At 42.5% G+C, this 22,503-nt stretch overlaps 1 protein-coding gene across 1 annotated transcript in view; it reads right to left on the bottom strand.

The window, feature by feature from the left end:
- Positions 1–17,403, bottom strand: part of GUSB (glucuronidase beta) — a 31,088-nt gene extending 13,685 nt beyond the window's left edge. The window contains exons 1-7 of the mRNA XM_075195022.1: positions 17,094–17,403; positions 15,167–15,355; positions 12,409–12,590; positions 9,580–9,722; positions 7,063–7,250; positions 5,987–6,139; positions 272–450 (exon numbers count right to left, since the gene is read on the bottom strand). Coding sequence (XP_075051123.1) covers positions 272–450; positions 5,987–6,139; positions 7,063–7,250; positions 9,580–9,722; positions 12,409–12,590; positions 15,167–15,355; positions 17,094–17,297 — 1,238 coding nt within the window. The 5' untranslated portion in view covers positions 17,298–17,403. The remainder of the gene's footprint in view (positions 1–271; positions 451–5,986; positions 6,140–7,062; positions 7,251–9,579; positions 9,723–12,408; positions 12,591–15,166; positions 15,356–17,093) is intronic.
- Positions 17,404–22,503: the final 5,100 nt, after the last annotated feature.

The following is a 22,503-nucleotide window of genomic DNA, read 5'->3' on the forward strand; positions in this document are numbered from 1 at the left end:
GCGCAGGTCTTAGTTCATTTTGTGGAAAAACTAAATATCAGTAAGACCAGAATAGAACATTTTAACCCAGTGACAAACTATGTAGAAACTATTAGTAATACAATTTGAATCTAGAATCTCAGAGTATTTTTTGTTTTATAGAGAAAGAAAAAAAATAAAATAAAAAATAAAATCACAAAACAGTGGATATTAAAATAAAAATAGTAAAATAGTATAATTGCATTTTAACAGACAAATTCTGTCAATAATAATAATAATAAGGGTTCCTTACAGATCTCTTATGCCCACTCCAGGACATTCATCAATGACCACAATGCCATATTTATCACACAGGTCCATGATTTCTTCAGCATAAGGGTAGTGGCTAGTGCGAAAGGAGTTTGCACCCAGCCACTTTAGCAGGTTAAAATCCTTCACGATTATAGACCAGTCCAATCCTTTGCCTCTGATCTGTGGCGAATGATAAGTATAACAGAATTTTAATTCTACACATAAATTAAAGTAATGTATTGTCCTATAATTAAAATAACTATATAGGGTTCATAGAAATTATTTTCATGTTTTTAACAGATTTTGCATGCTACGATAATAGTAATTCTATATAGTCTATAAAAGAGGATTTATGTACTTACGTTAAATCCGTTTCTCTGATTCCGTCTGGGGGACACTGCTTACCATAGGGTTGTGGAGGGGAGCACGGGAGTTGGCACCTAGCTAGTTAAGTTTAGCACTGCTGACAGACCCCCAAATATATTTAGATACGCCGACGTTACCCCCTTGATTTGAAAGTAAGGAAATCATATATTATTAATTATTGGAATTCAAAATTTCTTTGAAAGCTTCAACTTCAAAACTTCAGGTTTTGGAGAAATGATGTTGCTTCATTTTTGATACGAGAGCATCAATATTGTGGCATTTTGATGTCAGAGCAATTTGGATACAGTCTTCAGCGTCCAATCGATTTCTCTGCTTTGTTTTTATGTTCGTTAGAGTGGAAAATCCTTGTTCGCAAAGATAGGTTGTTGCAAAAGGCAGCAACTTTTTGACTGCCTCCTTATGTGCAATTTTGATGCCTTTGCAGCTGTTGACATCCAATAATATGACAGATCGGCTTTGTTTTCAAATGCAATACGTGCTTCATTATTGCATCAAAGCTCAAGAAGTGCCTCTGCCAACCCTTGAGGCTCTTCTGATACAACAGCAATTTCACATTTAAAGGGGTCTACAATCCAACTGACAGCATGTGAATCGGCAGCATTACCCCCAGGAATTTCATTTTTACCCCATTTGGGGTAATTTACCCCTGTTCCCTGACCACTGTTCTAATATATGCTCGCCAAATACGATGATAGATGCGAGCCGAAACCGGTTTTCGAGCCTGCAGCATAGTGTTCACTACACTGGGGGAAAAACCCCTAGCTCTTCAGAGGCTGGCTGCAACAGCCATGCCGTTAAACTGAGCGGAGGTAAATTCTGGTGACGAAAGGGGCCTTGTAGAAGAAGGTCGTCTCGAGATGGAAGACGATATCCTTGTCCTACCGCCATGGAGATTATGTCCGCGTACCACACTCGATGCGGCCATGAGGGAGCTATTAGAATCACCGGCCGACCGCCTTGTCTCACTCGTCTGAGTACTCGAGGAAGCATGGGAATCGGGGGAAACAGATATCCCAACCTGAATTCCCATGACAAGGACATCACGTCCACCGCTACCGCTAAGGGGTCTCTTGCCTTTGCGTAATACCTGTGAACTTTTTTGTTGTGTCTGGAGGCCATGAGATCTATATCCGGAAGACCCCACCTCTGAACTAGAGACTGAAATACTTCCGGGTGGAGGGACCACTCCCCAGGCATCATCGCATTGCGACTGAGGTAATCGACCTCCCAATTTTTTATTCCTGGAATGAACACCGCCGAGATTGCTGGAACGTACTGTTCTGCCCAAAGGAATATCTGAGCTGCCACTCGCATAGCAGTTGCACTCCTGGTTCCTCCCTGTCTGTTGACATATGCCACAGCCGTGGCATTGTCGGACTGAACTCTAACTGGGTGACCCTGAAGAAAAGTCTGGGCCCCCCGGAGAGCTAAAAGGATTGCTTTCAATTCTAACGTGTTAATTGATAAGGCTGATTCCTGGACTGACCAGAGGCCCTGGAGCCTGAGGTGCAGGACTACCGCCCCCCAACCTCTTAGGCTGGTGTCTGTTGTGGCTATGATCCATGACCATGGAGCAAAGGACCTGCCCACCGCCATGTGATCCTGATTTAGCCACCACTGAAGTGATTCTCTCGCCCTCAGAGACAGCGAGATCCTCTGGAGATCCAAGCGTAGGTGGGATCCTGACCATTTTGTCAACAGATCCCACTGGAAGCACCGAGAATGAGCCCGACCGAAGGGGATGGTCTCGAAGGAGGCCACCAGCTTTCCCAGCAGCCACATGCACAAGTGAATTGAGGGGCTGGGAGAAGACAAGACCTGAGATGTTATACTCCGAATTGAAATGATCTTCTCGGCAGCCAGGAACACCTTTTGCTGACTGGTGTCCATGATGAGCCCTAGGAAAACCATGCGTTGACACGGAACCACCTGGGATTTCTTTAGGTTTATCAGCCACCCATGGTTCTCAAGAACCGCCAAGGTGAGGGATAAGTGCTGACGTAAGCAAATCTCTGAGGAGGATTTGATTAGCAGATCGTCCAAATAAGGCACTACCTGAACTCCCCTTAAGTGAAGACACGCTGCCATTACTGACATGATCTTCGTGAAGACCCTCGGAGCTGTGGAGAGGCCGAAGGGAAGGGCCTGAAACTGATAGTGTGAGGACCCCACTGTGAATCTTAAGAGAGACTGATGGTCGCTCCAAATGGGAACGTGGAGGTATGCGTCTTTTATGTCTATGGAAGCCATAAACTGATCCTTCTCTAAGCCGTTTATTACCGACCTCCGAAATCTGTCCACCCGTAAGTGCACATTGAGGTTCTTTAGGTTTAAGATGGGCCGAAAGGACCCGTCCGGCTTCCTGACCAGAAACAGATTTGAATAAAATCCCTGTCCCTTCTGGTCGTCTGGGACCCTGCAGATGACTCTTTGCAAGAGAAGAGAGGCGACACAGGCCTGTATTGCCTGTCTTCTTGTTGGATCTCGGGGTAGCGGGGTTATGAAGAAACGATGCGTTACTGGACCCAGCAGATCTATCATGTACCTCCTTGATATAATGCCCCGAATCCAAGGGTCTTGGGAGGACACTGCCCACTGTTCCTGAAACAAAGACAGACAGGACGCAGGCTTCTCCTGGGTCTTGGAGGCCTGGCGCCTAGCTGCAAACGAGGATCTACCCCTGGTAGAGGAGCCTCGCGCATTTGGTTGTCTGTAAATGACTGTCCCCTAGGCAAGGAGTTCCCCCTAAAGGGCCGACGAAATGAGCTAACCCGAGGGGTCCGGCCCCTATTAGAGAATACCGGCAAGGAAGTGTTTTTGCCCCCTGTTGCCTGGGAGATCATAGTATCCAATTCTGGGCCGAACAAACCTGCTGCTGAAAAAGGAATGGTTTCAACTGACTTTTTTGATTCCGAATCTCCTTCCCAGGATTTTGGCCATAACGTTCTTCTTGCTGAAATAGATGCAGCCTGAATGGAGGAGGACACAGACGCTGAGTTCTGGGCCGCCTGATAAAGGTACCCCGATGCCTCTTTCAAATGTAAAGCCAGGGGAAGTAAATCAGACTCCTGTAAGGCCTCTGCCAGTTGGTCTGCCCATGCTTCCATGGCTCTAGCAACCCAAGCTGAAGCAAATGTGGGCCTAAAGGAAGAACCCGCTGCCACAAATATAGATTTCAGCTGTGATTCCACTCTGCAATCAGTGGCATCTTGCAGCGTTGCTGAACCTGGGACTGGTAGTAAAGTGTGTCTGGCCAAACGGGCTACTGGAATATCTACCTTAGGAATACTCTCCCAGCGAGCCACGTCTTCCTCCTGCAATGGATACAGGGAAGAGAATCTCCTGGGAACAGAGAACCTTTTATCAGGCTGTTTCCAGGCTCCCTCTGCAATATCTCTGAGTTCTACAGAAGGGGGAAAACGGATAGCCTTCCTCAAGAGACTTCTGTCTCTAGGAATAGGATCCTCCGGTTCTGGGAGGTCCAACACCTGTCTCACCGCTAAAACCAAATCATTTATAAAATTGTTTTTTAGTGTTTTCTTCCTGTTCCAAAGGTTGAACCTGGTCAGGATCAGAATTTATTTCCCCCTCCTCCTCTGAAAACCCCTCAGAGTCTGAAAGGACCATAAGGGGATTAGTGGATCTAGGCCGCTTCCTTTTAGCAGGCAGGGTGTTTGGGGATTCAAGTAACTGGTTTAGTTTGTCCAAACCCTTTATAAATACTGCGGACCATGCCGGTACTGTGGGAACAGGGGCCTGGTCCGTAAGCAATGAGGAAGGTCCTGGTATAGACGTTCCAATAGAACCTGTGGTAGCAGGGAGGTCCAATGAACTAGCATTATTAGCCGCCGAGGCTGCCACACTACATAGCAACTGAGTAGATTGTGATATCATCTGTGCTAAAGAGGAAACCCACTGTGTCAGGAAGGCCACCCAGGCCGGTTCCTTCGTCAGTGGGGCTGGAATATGCTGGGTTTGCGCAGGGGGGACCCCTGCTTCGCAGACAGAGCAGAGCGCCAACGGGTCTCTCTGCCCACATGGTAATTTTACATTACATCTTGAACATGTAAAATACTTTGCCATAGGGCCCTTTCCTTTATCTGTCATTTTATATAAAGGAAGGCACACCAAACACACAGCCTTAAATAGTTAATTTAGCTGAGAGAGACAGAGAGCAGCTGAGAGAACAGTGGAGAAAAACAAGTAATCAACTAATCTAACATAAAAGTTGTACTTGTAATTTGTTAAACCAGAAAATAATATATTGGCAAGTAGAAGAACTACAATATAACCCCTACTAGCCCACTTTGCAATCAGCAATTACAATAATATGAGATTAAATAAATCAGATACTCAGCCCACAGGGGAGAAGTCCAACAGCAGTGTCCTGGTGCCTGCTCCCTCTGATCGGTGTCCTTTCCTGGGCTTCTCTTTGGCACCAGAAGGCCGGGCTAGTCCAATATTTCTTGGAGAGTAGGGGAGCTCTATGTTCTAGCTCCCCCCCCTCCTCTGATAATGCGGTCTTTCTGAATTTTTTTAGAAGCCACCTTTGGAAAAAACGGGTGGTGTACGGCAGAGTAGTGGAGACCTCAATTGCACCCCGATTTGCACCCCGATGCCCCCTCCTATGTATGAGGGGGGATCTTGGTATGGCCCCCTTCTGCTGTCTCTTTTCCTCTCCTCCGCGGAATCCAAGATGGTCGCCGGCATTTATATTCTTCCGATAACCGGCACTCGATGCCCGCAGTGGCAGCGCCGGTTATCGGGGAGGCTCCAAGAGTGACAGGCACCCTATTTACTCTGCAAGTGAGAGCCTCTGGCTCTCATCTTACAGAGCTGTGCCTGCGCTGCTGTTCTGGGAGTGTGTTCTCTTTAGTAGAACACACTCCCAGGTCTGCCACCAAAAGAAGAGCTTCCTATTAAAAAGGAATCTAATAAAATAAATTTAAGTGAAAATAAAATAAAATAAAAAAAAACACTAGCAGTACGCAGTACTAAAACACAGCCCAACTCCATGGGCACCTAAAAAAAACTGGAAGGAAGGGGCAGGGGGATTGTAGAGGGGAGGGGTCTGTCAGCAGTGCTAAACTTAACTAGCTAAGTGCCAACTCCCGTGCTTTTTCTGGAATGGAATATTTCAAGTGTTCTATTCCAGAGAAAGCTTAGTTGCTATTGTTTGGCTTTTACATTTCATACAATATTTTAAAAAGGTACTAGAGAAAAGAGAAAAAAAGCAGCAGATCCTTCTAATAATAATAATAAGAATAATAATAAGAATGAACAATTAAAATGTGGACTACTCCTCTCACTGATCAGCTCTTTCACTTACATCATAGTCTTCATGCTTGTTGACTCCATGGAAGTAGAACGGTTTTCCATTGATGAGGAACTGTAGTCCTGTTACTTGAACTGTCCTTATTCCAACAGGTAAAGTGTAAACATCCTCCAATGAGCCACTCTCTGCGTTAGCGCTCACCTTCACCTGGAAATCACAAGGATTCCTATAAGCTCACATTGTGTGGTTTGGTAGAAAGAAAGAAATAAGAGACCCTTAAAGTGGACCAGTCACCTACAGATTACAAGTCTGTATGAATTTCAGAGAAAAGTGCAGCTTCTAGACAGTTATTAACAGCCATGAGATGTATGGGGAGTGAGAACATCTCAGGTACTGGCTGAAGCAGGCATCTCCGGAGCAAACTATAGAGTTAAGTTCTTAACCTTTCTAGTGGCCGGCATCCCTTTCATTATCAAAATATGTTCTCGTACCCCATATGTTCAGAATTTTAGATGATGAAAGCTTTAAAAAAAAAATTATTGCAAAATACTTCTGTTCTTTGATTTTATATGCAAAAATGATGGACTATCCCATCTCACATCTAACTGAGCAAACCAGAATTGTTCCGGTTCAAGTCCAATTTTTCAAACTCGAATGTGCACATTAAAAATTATTTTCTATTAAAAATCTAGAGTGCAAACTCGCACCCCCCCCTGATATGTTGTCTTACACCCCTATTTAAGAATAATATCTCCTGAATGATCACATGAGATTACATCAGTCCACAAGACTGACAGTTTGCCTTATGTCTAGGACAGCGTTTCCCAACCCTAGTCCTCAAGTACCCCTAACAGTGCAGGTTTTCCAGGTGACCAGTGATATAAATTATACCACCTGAGGATCTTTCAAAATGTGTCAGTCAGTGATTATTACACCTGTGCTCCAGCAAAGACATATGGAAAACCTGCACTGTTAGGGGTACTTGAGGACTAGGGTTGGGAAACACTGGTCTAGGACAAAGTAAGATGGAAGTAGGATAAATGTGACTTATTAAATTTAATTTTATATTCCATTACTACTACCGACTGACAGTTTTGTAAGAGTCAATAGCAGAGCTCTTGCCAGCTTACCTCAAAGGAGTACAGATATCCGGGGTTTACATTCATCAGATAAGGCCACCACAGATTTGCATTGGGAACTTTGAGCTGTCCTATACCTCCTTTACCTGTAGCTACCTCTTGTCCGTCTTGGTCACGCAAGGTTACAGTTACCGAATAGTATTCTGAACCAACCACTGCCACTTCATAGTTCACTAACCCTAGTCACAGAAAATAAAGACACATCAAGGTCACCTTCACCAGTCGACCATGCATTGGTCAGTTAACCAAAACTTCTCAAGATTGTACAAACTGCCATCTTTTTGTACAGTACAATTCTGTGGCAGGGTGTAAACTTATATAAATAACCAACGGGTATGTGCCCATTAACCACACATCAGGCAGAACTATGGTTTAAATATGTAGATATTTACAACATTTTAGCAGCACAAAATAAATACATTTTTACCTGAACTAAAGACATGTTTACACATAAACGTTAAACAGTTTTATAGGAGATCTTCAGGTCCCTCTTCCTCCAATACATAAATAGCACAGGGTTCCCATGTATGGGACTTCCACAGTTTGGGAAAAACACGCACCAGCACCTCAGCTCCTGAGAGCCTACAAGCTTACAGCTGGAAGAATTCAAACACCTCCGTGTAGGGTTGTCTTTTTTGTTAAAAGATTAAAGTTGTATGTGCTTAAAAGTTGTAACTTAATCAGTAATAGTAGTAGAAAGTCACACAATCTAGTTATATTTTTAATATTTTAATGATCTGTGTATGAACTTTGCTACATATAGAAGTGCATTTGAAAGCATAGGGGGGAATTTAATTCCCCCCCCGAAGTAGCGCGGGGTTAAAACTATTACCGTTATTACGGTAGTTTTAACCCGGCTTTATGCTCGCAGCACAGGGAGCTGCGAGCAAAAAGCCGGCATTAGAACTACCGTAATAATGGTAATTACGCGCACTATTACCATAATAACGGTAATGCACATGCCGCATTATTTTTAACAGTGACGCGACCAATTGAATATGCCCCATAGTCTTCCTGCATCAGTGTGACAGGAGCCGCACATCACTACGGTGTGGGATTGGGGACCCTGCTCCAACTACTATCTAACACTCAGTTTGTGGCTTCCTGCTTGCCTCTGTTCCCTTCCTCACATCATGATACTCTCACATGCAGCTTTGTTCTCATTAACAGTCTCAAGTCTCAAGGCCACTGCCTCTCACAAGATCTGCACACTCATCTCCAGATATTCTCTGTGCTATCGTGAGCATTCTGATAAGATGACTTGCTACTGGGAACATACTAAAAGATCAGGGGGTAAATGTATGATCCTCCAGTTTCTGCAAGTTGCCAGAAATCGGCGACTTTGCAGTGAAAATTTAAAGGCAAGTTTGCCTTTACAAGCCATTGCCGCTTTAAATTTTCACTACAAAGTCGTCGATTTCCGGTGACTTGCAGAAACTGGAGGATTATACATTTACCCCCTGGAGATGAAGACTGAATACAATATAGTGTGCCAAGTCAAGCACACCTTAAAAAGAAAGCACTTCAACAAGAGACCATGATAAGGTCCTTGTTAAGGTTCAAGAAAATTGTGCATTTAAACCACTGGTGCTATAACCCATCAGTCTGGCTACATGAGGCTACAAATTTATGTTTGCTAATTAGGCCAAGTACACACTTCAGTGTTTTCATCCGATTATCGGGTCAATCGGACGATAAACGGACGATTGGCCAGATATCACAGTAGTGTGTACCCTGGAATGATAAATGATTATCGTTCCAAAGCACATGAAATCATTGATCGAGATTTTCAACCCGACTTGAAAATCTCATTCAGCTATGGAAGGACATCTTTCCAATCCTGCACGATCAGGATCTCCATAGAGGTTACAGAATCATGATCTTTTCAGCCAATAGTTGTGACAGATGAAGTGCACAGATCTGAAGGTAAATCTTGTAAAACGTGTATAGTGCGTACACATGAATCGGCACTTTTTTTTTTATTAGTTTGCTGTTAAAATTGTTATAGATACCATATCGGTGAGAACATTTCTGTAGTGTGTACCTATCCTTACTCTAAAAGGTAGCAGATAATTCAACAATAATGGATTATAAAATACTTGCATCATTATAATAAATGTTTTAGATCAAACTTATGTAACAGTGTTCATACGGGTGTAGTACCTATTAACGGTACTGACAACCCCTACACAGAACAGAACGACATGAGGATTCCGAATGAAGACTACACCGACCTTTGAAAAAAACCTACTTACCGGAATGCTGATGAATTCACATCACAACTGCCTGTCTTGCGGGCTACAGAAAATGACATAATGAGCAAAGGCGACTTGGCTTAAAGCGATGATGGACAGACCCGCCTGTCATTTAGGTTTTTTTACAGGTCGGTGTAGTCTTCATTCGGAATCCTCATGTCGTTCTGTTCTGTGTCGGGGTAGTCAGTATCGTGAAACGGACTACCACCGGTTCATACTTATGTGGCTATTTCAGACAATGAGTTTGACCTACCGGTGTTTTCACTGATGTCTGTAATTATGGTGAGGTCATCAATGTACACCGATGGCGTTGTATAAAGAACCACAGGACGATGAATGCCAGCATAGTTAAAGAAGTCAAAGTTTATATTTTGGACAAAATAGCCTTTGGGGTATCTAGATTTTGAAACAAGATCAGTCATTATAAATATTCACTCTTTAAGAAAAAAAAAAAAAAAGGAGCAGGTAAATAAAAACATAAATTCACAAGGCTTTCCACCAATCGTTCTGGAAAAAGCAATTATTCGCTATGCAAATGAATGGATAGGTCTACAAACCTAAGATCTGGTACAGTGTGTGTCACTGGAAGAGAATATTAGATTCTATAAAAGGTCTTTTTGAGATATAAAGCATAAGTCGCGAGTAGTCCACAAATACCACTCAGTTTAATGAATGGAGTCACTTATTTTATAGCAAGAACATCCAAAATATATGCAAATAATATACCTATAATTATGCATTTAAGGATGGTACATTTATTTAATGACAACTTTGTACTCATTTTCAAAAGCAGCTCGGGCAGCACGGTGGCTTAGTGGTTAGCACTTCTGCCTCACAACACTGGGGTCATGAGTTCAATTCCCGACCATGGCTTTATCTGTGAGGAGTTTGTATGTTCTCCCCGTGTTTGCGTGGGTTTCCTCTGGGTGCTCCGGTTTCCTCCCACACTCCAAAAACATACTGGTAGGTTAATTGGCTGCTATCAAATTGTCCCTAGTGTGTGTGTGTGTGTGTGTGTGTGTGTGTGTGTGTGTGTGTGTGTGTGAATGTTAGGGAATTTAGACTAAGCCCCAATGGGGCAGGGACTGATGTGAGTGAGTTCTCTGTACAGCGCTGCGGAATCAGTGGTGATTATGATAAATATTTTTGTCATCTAGTAAAACAAATTGTATTGGCAGACAGGGGCAGACTTTCATCCGTTTATCCATTTGGCAAAGACATCTGTGCTTAATTCATGGCTCAACAAATAAATTAGAATCTACGAGACAGCTTTAAAATGTTGGACGCAGGCAAATTTGAAAACATTTTTACATGGTATCTGCTAATAAATAGCGGGTCACAAAACCCCCAGCCCCTTACACACTTTTCCCATCATAATCCTTCTCTATCCTCTTCATGTCACTCTTGTATCCGCCTCTCAAGTCTATTCTCTACTTACTCTCTCGCTCTTAAAACCACTCTTCTTGGCATCCCCACTGACCTCTTCATCTACTTCTCTATCCCATTAGCCCTCTCAACATCATGTCCTTATCAACCTGTCTCCTTTATCACTATTAGCATCTCATCATAATAACCAACACCCTAATCCACAAACCTCATCCTCATTATTCCACCCAATCCTCGTTAATTATTAAACCCTCCTTCCTGCATTATCATTAACCCTAATCCTCCATTATTAAACTTGGGGGTAAATGTATAAAGCTGAGAGTTTTTCGGCGGGTTTGAAAAACCAATCAGATTCTAGCTGTCATTTATTTAGTACATTCTACAAAATGACAGCTAGAATAGGATTGGTTGCTATAGGCAACCTCTCCACTCTTGAAACCCGCCGGAAAACTCTCAGCTTGATACATTTACCCCTTGGTGTCAATTAATTAACCCCTCCATATTTCATCATTATTAACCCTCCCTTATTAACCCTCCATCCGATCATAACCCTTCCATCAATAATCAGTGAACAATTACCCTCTGAGCAAGTTGAAATTTGTGTTTGTTTGCTGGGCCATGCACACAGCATTCTGGGGATTCAATTAGATGCCGGCAGCTGGAGCAGAGGGCTCATTACAGAGATCTCTGCTACCTGGTACACTAAGCCTTTTCGGCCAAGTGCCACGTCACACAGAGAGGATTTACAGAGTGCATGGCTCCACTGGCATCCAGGTTTTCTAGAGTCCTGGCTTCATTCATAACGTAGTTGTTTGTGCACGATTGTGCTGGAGCCCATTGCAAGCAGATGTAGGCTTACATTATCTAAATTGCTCTACAAAAATGACAATTACTATCGGACTGTCAACTATGGGTTATAGCCTATTTGTGCATGCCCCACCATATGACCGAAACAAAACTGACTGACCTCTTCCAATAACTCAGTCTCAACTCCAGTCCTCAGGACCCACTAACAGTGCAGGATTGCCATGTGACCAGTGAAATAATTATACCACCTGTTACACTGTGTCAGTCAGTAATGAATACACCTGTGCTCCAGCAAGGAGATATGGAAAACATGTACTGCTAGGGGGTCTTGAGGACTGGATTTGAGAAATACTGTTATAACTCATTTGGGTAATTACGATATAGGATAATGCACTACCTACTCAGGGGCGCACGCAGGGGGGGTTTCTGGGTCTTCGCTAAAGAAGTGCCCCACATAGCGGCACTGTACTATATAGCAGCCGCTGTGCTGTCAAAGAAGCGTATACAGCACTGCCGCGGACACTTCTTTGCCGTGGCTGCTGTATAGTACAGTGCCGCCGAAACCGAGCTGCTGAGCATGCACAGCAGCGATCACTTTTTTTTTTTTCCGGGTGGGGGGGGGGGGCTTGGGGGGTGGCGGGGAAAACCCCCCCTTAAGCTTTGTTATTAAACAAAACAGCAAGGCTCTGGGCCGAATGCACAGAAATCCAAGGAGATGTCTAATATCTGTAATTTGCAAAGGTGGTAATACACTTATTTTCCTAATGAACACTGAAGTGGTGACACTCATAAGCAATGACATCAGCACTAACCATTTATACAGATGTTCATTTCAGTTATGTATTTTATATACAAAGAAACAATATACGATTACGCACAATATACTTACAGTGTGTTGTCATACATGAACTGGATGGACCCTGGAGGCAAGGTGTTTAGGGTCAGAGTGTTATTTACGGCAATAGTGATGCGACAGGAATTTACCACATTACCCTTTAGAACACTAGTTATGTTGGCTTCAAATGGCAGATGCCCTCCTTCATGTTGGGTCACTTGAACACCATTAATCCACTGCAATTAAATCACATTAACACTTAAGGAGCAATAGAACCAATAATTCTGCTTACTCCATACACAACAATAACGACAAAGCCTTCTAAGCAAGGTCTACAAAATACACTTACTCAGAGGTGTTCAAGCCCAGTCCTCAAGAGCTACCAACAGGTCGGGAATTCTGTCTGTAGAAACAAGTGGGATATTAAAGAAATCCTGAGAACATGAACTGTTGGCAGCTCTTGAGTATGGAGTTTGGGCACCTCTGACCTAAAAGATTATATGGGAGTGAAACATGACTGGTGTCAACCAAACAAGACACATTACTCAGGTGGCACATGAAGGAATAGAGTCCCTCTTTTTATCAGTGTGATGTATGGGATAGACTAATGTTGTAAATACAAAATCAGGCTCTCAATATAAAAAATATTAATAGTAATAGATGTCTCTATGTACTAATAACAGCGATAATAAGCAATCTTTGAAAGAACACATCTAAGTATTAAAATAAAACATTATTAATAATTTGAATATATTCATAATAAGGCTATTTCTTATGAATTAAGTGTGAGTTTGAAATAAAATTATACTAATTGTAGAATTGCTATGATCCCTTTGTCTTTAATAGATGAACATAATCTGTAAATGGATTGTTTTGTGTGCACAGAAACCCCCGAATCAATAAATAATAAATATGAAGACATTTTATTAATACATTTCTTCTTTCTACTAACACAATCTAGATTTAGAACTTATTTTGTTTTTTTTGTTTTTCCAGATAAGTAACTTGTAGCAATATATATATTATTCATTTTTTTAATAAATAATAAAGATAATGCATTTTAATATGATTATATCTGTATGTGCACCACAACAAGACAACTGCTCTCTTCCTTATTTGGCGAGTTCCTGTAAGAAGTTGCTTGCTGGAACGGAGTTCATTTAATAACAGCACTCTTTCATTTAGTAATTAAATGATATAGTATCATTTTGTAGAAGGTACTAAATAAATGAAAGCTAGAATCTGATTGGTTGCTATAGGCAACATCCCTACTTTTTCAAACCCGCAGCTTAGTAAATCTAGCCCTCGCTCTTTCAGTAATAATTCTTAAGTTCCAGAAATTTGCAACATAAAATGCTAAATCTATACTAGAAAACAGGTTTATTCTGCAAAAGGTTTATTTAGTCAGATATTCACCATGGATTACGTTACTTATTTTTATGTTAATTGAATCTTTGCCAGCATATAAATGTTTACATTTTTTCCCCCCACACATTTCTTGTTATCATAATTCTAATATTAGACTTTATGCAAGAGATCCAACCACTAGAGGTCACATCTATCCAGATTCCAACAACTGCTACAAAAATATTGATTCACTATTGGTGAACACATCCAACATAAAAAGTACAATATTAAAAATAGTGCTAAAATGAGTAAAATCCTTGTTTATCTCTTATTCTGTTATCTTTATTCATGTTTACTATTACATATACCCAGGGCCGGTTCTAGGGTCCATGGTGCCCTAGGCACTTTGTCAAAAATCCGCCCCCCCCCACAAAAATCGTCGCCCCCGCAAAAATTGGCTCCCTCCTCTCCCTCCCCACGTCTTTCCTTACCTTGCCTCAACACCGCCGCCTCTCTGCTCCGTCTGCTCCCCTCACTGACACTGTCGGGCCGTGATGATGATGTCACGGCCCGACAGTCAGTGAGTGGAGGGGAGGAGACGGAGCAGAGAGACGGCGGTGGTGAGCAATAGCCTCTTCCCCCCCTCCCCGTGAATGTATCTGAATGCTGTGCGGCGGGCGTGAAACGTATGGTCAGCGGTCGCCGCACAGTTTTAAAGTAATTTTCATTCTGTGGCGCCCTCCAGTGCCTAACCTTGCCTAATGGGAGCGCCGGGCCTGCATATACCCATGACATCTCTATGATCTCCATTCTCGTCACCTTTCTATACATTTATCTCTCACACATACCTCCCAATGGTGCAGATTTGGAGGGACACCCCAATTCGTGGCCTTTAAAAGGGGTGGGGCTTAACAGGCAAGTGGGTGGTGTTGTGCCCAAATTTGTGGGCAGAACAGGAACTGGGCTTGTTTTGCCCCACTTTCTGTATTCTATATGTTGGTAGGTATCCTCACATAAGCAGTGTTTATATGAATACACCAGCGCCCAGTGATCACAATCCCATACATGCTTACTGCAATTCCTTATGACCCAATTTTTACATTGTGACAGTTACTTTTACAGTCAGCTTCTATGCAAGTGCACTCACTAGGCGCTAGCTGCAGTGATCTAATTCTGCTGTAGCATTTCTTCACGCTTTTACTCCTCTGGGACTTCACATAATTGAGATAGTATAGAGACAAGCTCACTACTCTGCAGTCTTATATAGGCTGGTGTGATGACAGAGATTACAATAAAGGATTGATAACATGATTAAAGAAAATGCATTTTGAAGTAAACTTTTTTTAAACAATTACTTTTCCAATTAGTAAAACAAAAACCATTATGAAAATGGAAAATACATTCATTTAAAATCTGTTTTTCACAGACCAAGGCCTTATGAGATGTTTAGCTGTCTTGTACTCACAACAATGGAGAAATAGTGGGCACTGCCAACACGCAGAACAATTCTGGAAGAGGCCTGGTCTTCCATCCACCGGCTGGGCAGCCAGATTTCCTTCTCATACCAGACCCATCCAATGTAATCTCTCAAAGTGATGTCCTGAGTGATATCATTATAGCTGGCGGGTACTGGCATGTCTATAACAGGACCTGTCTGCAGGATGAAACACACATTGGTTGGGCTACTTTCAATACACAGAAACACAATACTTATTGAGAGAATATAGAAGTAGGTCATCAGCTGTGTAACCCAACTACATCCAGTGACTTAAGTGTTTTAGAAGTATCTAGAGACATTGAGTTAGATCTGAACAGCAAAACTGCAACAATCAGGGTCTGGCATTCATAACAAATTATTAAACATAGCAATTGCAGTGTTTGGTCTCTCATGCTAAATATCACCAAGGACTCACACAGTAGACATCTAAAATACACCACACATTGGACATCTAACACCTCTTAGCGATTTGTGCTTTTCATGAAATTCATTGATCCCAGAACATCTGTATTTGTCTGTATCGTCCCCCCCCTAACAACCCCACCAACATATTTGGCTTTTGTTTATGATGTATGCCCTTTCTGGTGGTGTAATCGAATTGTTGTACATACTGTAATCACTTAATCATTTACTGCAACAAGCCCTCACTACCTAGATGGACAGGAGAATGTTTGCGTTTTGGGGATAAATTATGGATCATGATCAGATAACAATTATGACCGGATCCCAGGAAAATATCAGTGTGATAAAACAGCAAGGCAAATCCCAAAATGAAAATTTGTGATGTGGGTAGATACATTAAGAGTTCTTGCAAATGAGCAATATATCTAAATATGATATAACATCTTAACTGTCATCTGCCAGAAGAAGGGATTTGTGTCTAAGAAGCCTGTAATGATTTCTTACAGAGTTAGCTATTACAATTAGAGATGCCCAAACTCAAAGGATCAGAGTAGGCTTGCGAGCCGGGTTGGCACTTTTGCGGGTCCTCGGAACTGAAACGAGGCAAAACGTCATTGTTGCGTTGCGGATCTTGCAGGTTTTGGGTTCCATAAGTACCTCCCTCCCCAGGAGATCCAGCACCATTGCTCACACAGAAACAAGGGTAGCAGTGTGGTTGTCACTTGACAAAAATTGACTGGAAATTAATGTTATGGAGGTTAATAATAATAATGTAGGAACATAAAAAAGAGCCAAATTGTGATTTTAGAAAAAAAATAGGGATCCAAAAACAAAACACAAACTTAATCCAGATCCAAAACCAAAACACAGGGGTTAGTAAACATCTCTAATTACAATCTTTAGCATTTTATCCCCCTTTCACCTATGCACACATAAAAGACCGATATATCAGATGTCTTTGAAAATACCGTGGTGGCATTTAGCTGTGAAACCTGTTTGACAGTGTCACTATTATGTTCTTAGGTGCAGGGAAACTCAGCTGTCATGCAAGAAGCATCAGATGTTTTTCTGCAAATACTACTGGAGACCAGTTTCCTCTGCACTTATGTGTCATGGAACATCCAACCCTCATACCCAGTCTAGCTGGGAAAATAGTGTTCTAAAACATCCACATGACACCAACCTGTTTAACAACTTCTCAATTTACTGATCTCAATAGCCAATTTACACTTTATTAAGAGATACAAAACAGTGTCACATGGCATTAAATACCACTTTTGTCAAGCAGCAGCTAATAGGCAATCATAGGTAGTGTTTTTAGAAATATTTTTTTCTACAGCTCTTCTCACTGATTAGTCTTAAGATAGGGCAGCGTTTCCCAGCTCCAAAATCCAGTGTGCCCAGGGAGCATTTATATGAAATCTGGAAAATAATACACAATCTCAAGGCAATATTTTGGGCAGACAAGCATTGGACCAGTGCTAGCTCTTACCTCCCTCAGTGGGCTTTTGTACCACTGCTTCTGAAAACCTTCGTCCCTCCCAGGGGATTTATCAGCCCGGAAACTCCAGATACCATTCAGCTCCTTCAGTTCCCTGGTGGGGGTCTCTCTGGGATATAACATCCCCCCACTCAGAGCATGTGCGAGACCATTGCTGAGAACTATTAATGTCCAATAGCTCCATGGTATAGACATCGGCTCAGAGGACGACAACAACTGTGATGTCTCTTACACAGGGAACTTTGGTATCTCTCACACAGCTTATGTGAGTCTGTGCCAGGCTAGTCCGGGAGTCACATGACCTGCACTATCACATGACCCGCGCCGTCACATGACGTGCTGGAAATGTCTGCACCACTTCTACATGTGTCAGTGTTGTGTGGATTACTGTAAAATAGGACTTACAATATCTGAAACATAATTCCATAGCTGTTAAAGGCTTTGTCACTCACACCTTAATGGACTGCTAAACTTAATATACCAATATCAAGTACTACTTTTAACATTTAGAAATATATAAAAGCACCCAAAGACTAAGTTGAGGGCAAGCAATCGTTCTCTGTTGTCAGACATTTTCTGCTAAAGGTGTCCATACAATTTAAAAATTGGTCATACAATTTTCAATATGCGCCCAGTGTTCTCGGAAATTAGGACAGTCCCCCCCAAAAGGGCTATGGGGAGTATGTGTGCCAATTAAATATATATGATCAGATCAGACATAATTCAAATTGAAAGAGTTGAAAAATGTTTGACCCCTTCCACCCAGTACAATCTGATCTGTTTCTGAACTACAGATTTTACTATTACAGTTTCCTGGACTGAAGTAATTAACTGATGAGATGGGTGCTTTTAAAACATCAATTAATTCAGCCAAGGTAACTGCAAAATTGGGAAATTTGTGTGCAGAGCATTTTGTATCTGGTTGAAAGGGTCATGTGGGAGAGTGTATAATCAAATTGTGTACGTACTATGTAATTGCACCGTTCTTCACTGTAGTAAGCAGGTACTGCCAAGGTGAACAGCAGGGGAGGACTTACAAACTTTAGCCCAGGGGGCAAGACTTGACTCAGCAGCCTATTTTATACGAACAAAAATGCATTTGGCCCAGTGACACAGCCAAAGGTAGCCCACTATAGGACCGGCCCGGGGAGCAGATGCGCCCTGCCCCCTAACCGAACCTGCCCCTGGTGAACAGGAAAATTTTGTATTTGTGGATAAACTTTGGTTTAAGTTGGATAAATAAAATGTATTTAAGACCAGATCTAAAAAAAAGTCAATGTACAGTGTGTGGCAAAACAGGAAGGCAATTGAGAAAATCTAAGCTAAGTGGTTAGCACTTCTGCCTCACAGCGCTGGGGTCATGAGTTCAATTACCGACCATGGCCTTATCTGTGTGGAGTTTGTATCTTCTCCTCGTGTTTGCGTGGGTTTCCTCCGGGTGCTCCGGTTTCCTCCCACACTCCAAAAACATACTAGCAGGCTAATTGGCTGCTATCAAAATTGACCCTAGTCTCTCTCTCTGTCTGTCTGTGTGTGTGTGTGTGTGTGTTAGGGAATTTAGACTGTAAGCTCCAATTGGGCAGTGACTGTTGTGAATGAGTTCTCTGTACAGCGCTGCGGAATCAGTGGCGCTACATAAATAAATGATGATGATGATGATAATTAAATATTCAGAAAGGTGTGTGAGTATTTTACAGGTTCCTGCAAATTAACACAATTTTAATCCATTATTGATCACATGCTTTAAATCTATTTTGCAACATGTAATGGATAATGAACGCAAGTTGCTTGAAGGAAAACTGCACAGACATGTCCATTTTAATGCAATTTAACTCAGCAATTCATTAATGTAGAAAAATTCTGCTAACGTGCATGAGCCTAAAATAGGCTGGAGGCTATTTACAAAGCTCAAAGCAGCAGCTCCACAAAGCTCCACAAAGCAAATGGAGCTTTGGATGTACCGTGCATCACAGTTTGCGCACAAATGTCTAGATTTCCTCTGGGTGCATAGGTTTGCAAAGCAAGATACATTTGAGAAGGAGCAGCAACTTGCACAGGCAGAAATCAGTAGTTGGGCAGGATTCAGGCATTTATTGCAAAGTATGGAGTAGGTGCACTGCAGTTCTTCCATTTGTGAAGCACTGCAGAAATAAGATTCCAGTTTATGGAACAAGGTTGTTGAAATTAGATAAAAGATTGGAGAAGCAACACTTTTGGTTATACATGGCCATTCCCACTTTGCAAAAAGACGAGTTCTGTACTAGCACAAAACTGATTGAGGTTGGGTCTTGTATACTTTTAATGGAAGCCATTTTGTCCTAGTACTTTGGCCAGTGGTGTATTTTCACTCCACTCCAAGTGCTGTTTTAAGACACATCACACACAAAATTGCCACCTGTAATAAAGCTCACAAAAAATGAAAGAGGCAGCATACCTTTCTCCCCACATTTTAAACATTCTAGACATTCTCAGTTACAGGGAGACCACAAGCATGAGGTGATATCCATCGCAGGGCTGCTGGTTCTATGAGGGGAGGTGCAAAAAAGCATTGTGCTCCCTTTTCAGGGGTTACCAATCTTCCTGACTCCCCTGGTTAGCACTTCTGCCTCACAGCGCTGGGGTCATGAGTTCAATTCCTGACCATGGCCTTATCTGTGAGGAGTTTGTATGTTCTCCCTGTGTATGCGTGAGTTTCCTCCCACACTCCAAGAAAAACATACTAGTAGGTTAATTGGCTGCTATTAAAATTGACCCTAGTCTCTCTCTCTCTCTCTCTCTTTCTCTCTCTCTCTCTTTCTCTCTCTGTCTGTGTGTATATGTTAGGAAATTTAGACTGTAAGCTCCAATGGGGCAGGGACTAATGTGAATGAGTTCTCTGTACCACGCTGCGGAATCAGTGGCGCTATATAAATAGATGATGATGAGGCACGCACGTATCCAAGACTTCTCCCGCGCCGCTCCCCTCCATTGGAACAAGCTCCCCCGCTCCATCAGAACTTCCCCTAATCTGTCCTCTTTCAAACGAACATTAAAAACCCACCTTTTCCTTAAAGCCTTCTCATGCCTAAACTCCCACTGGTCGGCTACCTCTCTTTCTCATCCCTTCTTCCCTTCTCCCCCTTCCTCGACCCCGTCTCCGTTTCTCCCGTCTCTCCGTCTCATCCATGTGTCTGTCTGTCTTCCCCTCCCTTTAGATTGTTCGCTCCTTTGAGCAGGGCTCTCCTACCTCCTGTTTCCATCACTTTTAACTGCGCTCTCCATCTACTCTGCTCACCTCCTCTCGGTCCCTCTGCCCTCTGTCTCCTCTCGCTTCTCTCCGCTCCCCTCAGTGACTCTCAACCTGTCATCTGTGCCCACCCTCTTGGGCCATAGTTACCTGCCTATACACACTTTTCCCCTCCCTCCCTTTTTTTCATGCTGTGCCTGAGCCCCTAGAGTTATAGTGCTTACTGTTACTTGTACTGTGCTGTTTCACCTTGTACTGTGCCATTGTTTGTCCCTGTACGGCGCTACGGATACTTTGTGGCGCCCTATAAATAAAAATTAATAATAATAATAATAATAATGATGATGAGGTACAAGCAAAACTGAGCTAATGCCATTGAATTAGAAGACTTGTAATTAAATTACTCTTGGCACATTCCACAATGAAAAATAAAGTGTGAGGCAACTCCCATCTAACTGAATCGCCCCCTGTTTGTTGTTAAAATGTGTTCATACTGCAGAAGACAGTCTTTGGGCGGTGCTTGCTCCATTTCTCTGTGTTCAAAGCATGTAATCACACTTTAATTTGGATTGTGTACTAAACTACTAAGGGTTAACATGAGCAGTTTAATCAGCGTTGTGCTGCATTTTTACCCATTAATGCCAATGGACCATTTATTTCAATGGCAGTTTAATTTCAATGGAGTTGTGTGCTAAATTTCGAAACTCCACTGAACTGAAAAGGACACTGGAATGAATGGGCCATTTCCATGTATGTTCCCCAGCATTGTTAGTTTGTTTTTCCCCCCACAATTCAATGTATCTATAGTTAGTTACATGGCTAAGGCTGGGTACACACTACAGAAAATTTATCCAGATGCAATATCATTAACGGTTTTACAGATGACAAAGTCCAAATCAGCATGCCGATTCATGTGTACACACTAATGTGATATTGGGACGAATGGTCGTTTATCGTGTTATTGGCCTGATAATTGGGTGAAAAACCTGTAGTATGTAAACAGCCTAATAGCAGCTCCTTTTCCAGCAGTATGGTTCAGTGCAGGACAAGAAACTGATTGCTATCAGCCGACTCCACTATTGTCTGAAATCAGTTCTAAAACTCAGTGGAAGCAGGGAGGTGATTACAGACTAGATGCCAGGGCATGGGATCTATATTGTACAATTGACTCCAGGGAATCAGCTCTATACTGCTCACCAGGGATTCGTACAATGTCCACCAGGGACTGCACTCTGTAGTGTACATTGGCCACCATGAGATAGGCTCTGTATTGTATGCTGGACACCAGGTAATAGACTCTGCAGTATATATTAGCCACCAGCAAATGGGATCCATATTGTATATTAGTCAGCAGAGGATAGGATCTATATTGTACACCGATCACAAGAATGGGCTCTACACAGGGTCATTGTGCTTGTATTTGTGTTGGGCAATATACTGATCTGGTATATTATTTAGGGGTCACTGTTCAGGTATAAAATGTGGAGTTATTGCTATCAGAATAGTGAATAAGGTTTGCTTGCACTTGGGGGTCAGGGCCGTAACTAGGGCTGTGCGACATGGGCGACCGCCCAGGGCGCAACACTGAAGGTGGGCGCAATTTAGTAATATTTTAGGTTAATTTGGTTAAAATTGAGGGCTGGGGGGGGCGGCATTTGTCTTTCTCACCCCAGGCGCTAGAATTCTAAGTTACGGCTCTATTGGGGGTGCACTGTCTCAATGTTGCTTGGGTGCTATTGCACCACTGCATCACATGATCTCCATGACATGGTCTCCAATACATTCTCCTTCCCAAAAAGCCATTTTCCATTTCAATGTATACTAGTGACATGGAGGCAGTACCACTTTGCATTTGCCTAATTTAGTACCGTTGTCATTGCTGTTGTCATCTCAGTTCCTCCTCTGGTGATCCCCGCTGCTTCTTTGGTGGCAGCAGTGGCTGATGAACATGGGAAACAACTGACCTGACTCTGCTTCCAGCAGCTAGCCTGACACTAAAGCACTAAGGAAATAAAGCGGGCACACGTCTATTCTACAAGAGTGTCCACGCAGCACAAAAGCAAATGAGAAGAGAAAGGAGGTAGAGTTAAGATTGATAGTAAGAACAGTTATGGTGGACAGCAGATGACTGCTTTAATGTTTCTACAGTTACTTGTACATGTTTCATGTCTCCAC

Source organism: Mixophyes fleayi, chromosome 2 (assembly GCF_038048845.1).
Source record: "Mixophyes fleayi isolate aMixFle1 chromosome 2, aMixFle1.hap1, whole genome shotgun sequence".
NCBI lineage: Eukaryota > Metazoa > Chordata > Amphibia > Anura > Limnodynastidae > Mixophyes > Mixophyes fleayi.